Source organism: Dendropsophus ebraccatus, chromosome 10, assembly GCF_027789765.1.
Source record: "Dendropsophus ebraccatus isolate aDenEbr1 chromosome 10, aDenEbr1.pat, whole genome shotgun sequence".
Lineage (NCBI taxonomy): Eukaryota > Metazoa > Chordata > Amphibia > Anura > Hylidae > Dendropsophus > Dendropsophus ebraccatus.
The window spans coordinates 69,181,974-69,188,343 of record NC_091463.1 but is presented as its reverse complement, the minus strand read 5'-3'; the positions used below and the strand labels follow the sequence as shown (position 1 = coordinate 69,188,343).

The 6,370-nt window shown below is 43.5% G+C and overlaps 1 protein-coding gene across 3 annotated transcripts in view; it reads right to left on the bottom strand.

Moving 5' to 3' along the window:
* Positions 1-856: 856 nt before the first annotated feature.
* The window catches only part of MOSPD1 (motile sperm domain containing 1), a 31,766-nt gene continuing 26,252 nt past the window's right edge, over positions 857-6,370 (bottom strand). For 2 of the 3 annotated variants that reach the window (XM_069943166.1, XM_069943165.1), the window contains exons 4-7: positions 5,630-5,705; positions 4,443-4,666; positions 4,017-4,178; positions 858-1,228 (exon numbers count right to left, since the gene is read on the bottom strand). In XM_069943166.1, coding sequence (XP_069799267.1) covers positions 1,197-1,228; positions 4,017-4,178; positions 4,443-4,666; positions 5,630-5,705 — 494 coding nt within the window. In that variant the 3' untranslated portion in view covers positions 858-1,196. Of the gene's footprint in view, positions 1,229-4,016; positions 4,179-4,442; positions 4,667-5,629; positions 5,706-6,370 lie in introns of all 3 variants that reach the window. The other variant, XM_069943167.1, reaches the window with a different exon arrangement.

Sequence of the window (6,370 nt, the reverse complement as noted above, 5' to 3'; positions counted from 1 at the left end):
CAATAGTCTCTTATGTAGAAGCCAGTCCCTAAAATACCCTCTTATATAGTAGCCAGTCCTCCCCAATAGTCTCTTATGTAGAAGCCATTCCCTAAAATAGTCTTTTATATAGTAGCCAGCCCTCCATAATAGTTTTATATAGTGGCCAGCACTCTCCAACAGTCTTATAAAGTAGCCAGCCCTCCCCAATAGTGACTTATATAGAAGCCAGTCCCTAAAAAAGTCTCTTATGTAGTAGCCTGTGGCCCACAAGATTATAATACGGGCGGTCTGAGCAGCCATCCAGACCACCCATATTATAATCTGCTGCAACCTCAGAAGGGCCAGATTTAACACAGCAATGAAAAGTGTGGCGGGCCAAAAATAATGGCACCACGGGCCAGATTTGGCCCGCGGGCCATAGTTTGACACGACTGATGTAAAAGGACAATAATCTCCCCCTGTAAGGGGAAGGTTCACCCCGCCGTGGAATCTTGCCTGCCTTAGTGTGTCAATGGGATGCCTCGTGTGCCTCCGCTCTTCGCTCAAAGAATTCACATGTCCCCTGCTTTTACCCAGTGTGAACAAACCCTAATATGAGAAGGAACAGGTATTAGTGTTTGACATAGGAGTAAGATTCCAAATGATTGCTATGGAGCTTGGACTGACTGCACTTCCACAATAGGAACGCTCTAAGTCTACAATCACTCCTGTAATGACTCACATTGGATACATCCGCCTGCTTAAATAAACTATTTTCCTAATAAAAAATCCCTCCACACGTTACTATGTCTGCACACGCGGATCCTGCAATGTCACATGGTACAGGGATGGCATGACATGGTATTTTCATTATTTTTTTTTTATTATTAATGAAAAATGAAACACAAACAAAATGTAGAAAATGACCGTCCATTTTACAATAAAAGTATCGTATAGGCATACATATAAAATGCAGTAATCTTCAGATTTCTTTCACAGACGTCATTTAACAAAGAATCTTGGTTCTCTGTAACAAATTCACCGGTAATATGTTCTCAACCATTCAGTTACAGTAATACACGGTTAAAATAGATTATGTTTCTGCAATTTTCCTTAAAACCACTGCTACGTCTGTATGGAGGGAGAGGGCCGCCACCGCCACAGCAGCAGCAGCTGAATGCGGTCCACATGATGAAGTGAACAAACGCTGTCACAGTCCAGGTGAACTAAAACCTTCATGTTCTCAGAACAACCATAGTTATAAGACCTGCAAAAAACAAAGCAGAGACAATCCAGGGGTCAGTACTGTTTGAGTTTTTGGCACCGCACACATCACAATGATGTCAGTAATGCAGGTTTACATGTAATAAGGATATTAGGTGATATTTAAAATTTTTACTTTTCTAACGTTAAAGGAGACCTGTTACCCCCCGCGCCGGGGTGACAGGCTCCCGACCCCCAGATAGATCCCCTTATAGTTACCGCATGTCACCGAGTCCCGCTGACAGAGCCGGTTCCGGGACAGAGATATCCTGGTGAGAAGCCGTCGCGCGCGCTGTGGAGATGGGTCCGGCGTCCATAGAGAATGAATGGAGCCGTGCGTGCGCAGCAGAGATGAGTCCGGCTCCATTCATTCTCTATGGACGCCAGACCCATCTCCACAGCGTGCGCGCTGGCTTCTCAGCGGGATATATCCGTCCCGGGACCGGCTCCGGCAGCGGGACTCGGCGACATGCGGTAACTATAAGGGGATCTATCTGGGGGTCGGGAGCCTGTCACCCCGGCGCGGGGGGTGACAGGTCCTCTTTATGGGGTATTATGATTTGGGCTATGTTCACACAACGTATATTTTTGTAAAATCACGGCCGTTGTACAACGGCTGTGATTATTACGAAAATATACGTTCCGTTGTTGCCTATGGGAACCCGGCCGGAGCCCTGTCAGTGCACACTGTGGAGTGAGCAGCTCCGACTGCACGCTACATAGCGTGCTGCAGCCAAAATTATGATCAACGATGATCTTTTCAGAGACCGGCCGTTCCGTTACCTGACCGGTCTCTTATGCCATGTGAGCATGGCCTAATTATAACTAAACTGCAGCATACTCACCTCACCCTGTTCTACCCCTATGCCTGGGTTTTACCCTGACACATGCTTTTTTAGCGCTAAATCATTCAGCCCCCTTACACCCTCAGCAGCATTGCATCCCAGACAGGGCCAGCTCATGGATTGCATGCAGATACAGTATCAGGAACTGAAGAGAGCTGACAGCAACAGTCTCTAGGGTCCAGAAAGGGCAGAATTTTGTCATGAAAGACAGGTATTTAAAGGTAACAACATCCTTTCACTTTGGCAGCCTTTTGTTTTTTGTTTTTTATATCGCCGGAGTACTCCTTTAGACTGGCTTCACACTGCCTTAAAATGTGGGAGGAAAAAAAACACTATTGAAGTTTATGATCTGACTAACACATATGGCATTTTTTTGGGGTGGAGTTTTTCTCGCCTTTCTGGTGTTTTTGAGGTTTTTCAAAACGCACCATTTTAAGGGTGTGCCGTTTTTTTGGCAAATTGTGGCATTTTTCTCCCATAGACTTCTATGGGAAGGTTCTGGTGATCTCAAATACGCCATTGCTGTGTGTATGGCGTTTTTTAAGGTGTTTTCTGTACCCTTTTGGTCCAGAAACCATGTCACGTGATGGCAGAGGATACAGAAGCTCAGCCATCTTGGTGCACACAAAAATACCTAAACCACGAAAACAGGTTACTTCTGACATGTCGCTATTACATGTCAAATTTTTTTTTAAATGGTAGTTACATTAAGTGGAACTGAGTTTTAATACCACACCCAAACTGACGAGAGGAGTGGCACTGTTTCTGGAAGCAGGCAGCCATGTTTTTGTAATTCTGAGTAACCTTTTTAATTTTTCATCCATAACATTTTAGACACAAATGGGGAGATTTATCAAACATGGTATAAAGTGAAACTGGTTCAGTTGCCTCTAGCAACCAGATTCCACCTTTCATTCCTCAAAGAATCTGAAAAGTGGAATCAGATTTATCAAACATGAGGTAAAGTGAAACTGGCTCAGTTGCCCCTAGCAACCAATCCTCTGTCCCATCTTGGCCAATGATTGGCTGAGCGACTTGTCACTTTAGAGTCGTTTTATAAGCGCTAACGGCGACTGCAGAGAATGCAGGGAGAAGTCGGAAGCAAGCTAGCGAGTATGGAGAGGTAAAGTACTGCTTTCCTACTTCCTATATATGCATCCCTGTCGTGTAATTGGCTCTGTATGCGAGCGCCGATGTAGTAGACCAGCGCTCACTTATATAGAATATTGGGCCATGTAATAGGCCCTTAGGTTTTCTGCCCCTGTCTTTCAATCACTGATAGTAGACTACAGGGGATTAGAAATGAGCACAACTGAGGCCTGCTCCAGTCCGATTGTTCGGCATTTGATTACAGGTGGCTGTAGAAGTTAGACACAGCCCTAAAGAGTCCAGAACAAATATAGATACAGCTGTAGGTTGTATCAATGTTTTCCAGGACTCCCAAAGGCTGCACGTGTACGTACATGAATTTTTCCAATGCAAATGTCTGTCAGACCTTTCTCCATGTTAGTATATAGGATGGTTGGAAAATGCCTTTAAGAATCTGACTTTCCCCTGACTACTCTTCCTTACAGAAATGTATTAGGAAATTGTTAGAAATGCACCAATGTGCGACTATAAAATCCTATAATGATTGGTAATAATCATACAAAATCCATTAATTACAGATGGCCATGTTCTTCTCTCAGTGTTAAACATGTCTCATAATGTGGATTTTGCTGAGATAACACAACATGATGTTAGCCCAAAGTCAAGGTTCACACGGTTTTGATTGCTAAACTCACATTGAGAGACATCAAGTCCATGGATGGTGAATGTGATCGACACAATTGGCCTCATGCATAAAGTCTACAGTAGTCTATATTATCCACAGCAACCAATCAGATTCAAGCATTCTTGCAGTGCAGAAGGAAGCGTTACTTCTAGTGTCCAGCACAATAGTCTTACCTAAAACATAGGCAGCCACTAATTTCTGATTCACACTTAAGTGGAGGTAGAGAGGCACCACAGATTCCATTTCACCCAAAGTGGGCATCATCAGTGCGGCAATGCAAACCATGCCGAGGAAGACCATCAGCACACTGGGTCCTGAGGAAGAATTTCTGACATCTAGAATAATAGAATTGTTTGCTTGTTGAATGTCAGAGGTGTGAGGTGAGGTGTGGATTGCTTTGACAGGAGAATCACACCACATGCAGCATTACTTTCCCATCCTATCAGCTACACATATATAAACAGAGACCTACACATACGTAACTTCTGGATATTTGTGGTCAAACTTTCTGATTCTCCGTTTTTCCCAGATGACTGCTGTTGAATTATTGATTCATTCACCAACCCGCCATGTCTCCATGTTTGTATAATTTCACTCACCCGGTTGGCATGGTGTCTGCTCAAAGAAGACACTTTCCGCTAAATGTTCCTTGATCCTCTTCTCTTCTTCCTCTTTATGCTGTTGCTCCTTAGCTGACGGAAGAAGTGTCGCTATTACCTCTTTGCGTCCCAGTGCTTTTCTCTGGCTTTGTTCGGACACTTGAAGGCGAAATTTGTCAATGACGCCAAAGTGACTGGCTCGGACATCTTTGTGTCGGATAACACTGGAAGAAAGGAAGAAAGACACACAGTACAGTAAAGTCTCTTTATATTCATTATATAATACATGCTTTGATACTCACAAGTGTTTTTTTATCCCATATTCCAAGCATGACATCAGCACATATAATAACTAACTAGATCTTTCCTGAATACATCAAATTCGTGAAAGGGCTTACTGCCAATACTCAACATTGGAAGGTGTCAATGTTAGATTTAGGACTAGAATATATTACATATAGTGGAAAGTCCAACAGCACCTGTATTGCTAGAGAATGCGTCTCAAGGATGTAGAAGATGGATGCACACCAGAGGGTCTCCAATCCCAGTTAGAGACCATATACTGTCATAGAAGAATTGTTCCGACAGAATCCAATAGTGAAGAATTGGTGGAAGTTTATTCAAGCAACATACACCATGGCAACGTTTCGACCCAGCAGGGTCTTTTTCAAGGCTTGAAAAAGCCCCTTCTGGGTCGAAACGTTGCCATGGTGTATGTTGCTTGAATAAACTTCCACCAATTCTTCACTATTGGATGCTGTCGGAACAATTCTTCTAGAATATATTACATGTGACATCCCAAAGGGCTATCAAAGAACCATAAGGAGAATCCCTGCACTTAGGGTTTTAGATCCAGCCAATGGATCGGTTAGGTGCAACGATGGATGTACCACATGGCAATCAATTTAGCTCCAGCCTTTCTGTACAATAGTAAACAATGCCAGATTGATAGACATTTCTATTCACACCCAAAGAAAATGCAGATGTGAGATACATCCATGTGGATGATTATATGTAAGCCAACACAGACGCTAAGTACCCCACATAGTTAGTGAATTCATGTATGAGAAACATGAATTAATTAATATGCATCAAAATTTATGCTCCATGTTTCATATCTGTTATTCAGCAAGCTGAAATTCTAAGGGCAGTGAGAAGTATAATCCACACAACTATAACATACTCACATGTCAACACAGCACTGAGGTTTCACAGCTCCGGCAGCATCGACAACAGCGTACTTGTTTGGGGATGTGCACAGGACTGCAGAGAAAGAAGAGGGTGTAGGTGAGTACACACCTGCATTATTATAATAGTCTTGTACTTTACAGAACCCCAGAAAATCTGCACTATGTTGTATATGTGACAGATTTCACATGTAGTAGAGGAAGTGAAATCCGCAGTAAAATACTGGAGGTGTGTAAATCTGAATATTCATACAGGTAATTGGCAGCTATAGACACGTGATGCGGCATGCCTATGTACAATACATAAGAGGCAGAGGCATATGAAGATGAATCCAATAGTAAATTATACTGAATAGGCGGATTCAAGATCGCCTTGTATTACATGGATGACGTTTCTCATGCGGTGGATGATGCAAGGGAAAAGTCTGACTTGCTGCTTGCCAAGGGTGCCAGGAGCAAGACCCAAGCAGATGGTCAGATTGCGCCAGTGGTGCACTTCAATAGAAAAGAAACTATACTTACCCACCCTGCCGCATGCACTATGTCCATGTCGGCCCCTGCTGTGCTGCACTTACATGTGTCGCACAAGGACCTTCCTGCTCAGCCAATCAGGCAGGAGGTGGAACACTGCTGAGGCCACTAACTGGCTGAGCAGGCAGGTCCTTGTGCAACACAGACACAGGCATGGAGATGGGGGCAAAGTAGGTAAGTATAGTTTTTGTTTTTTTTAGTGGTAGAAAG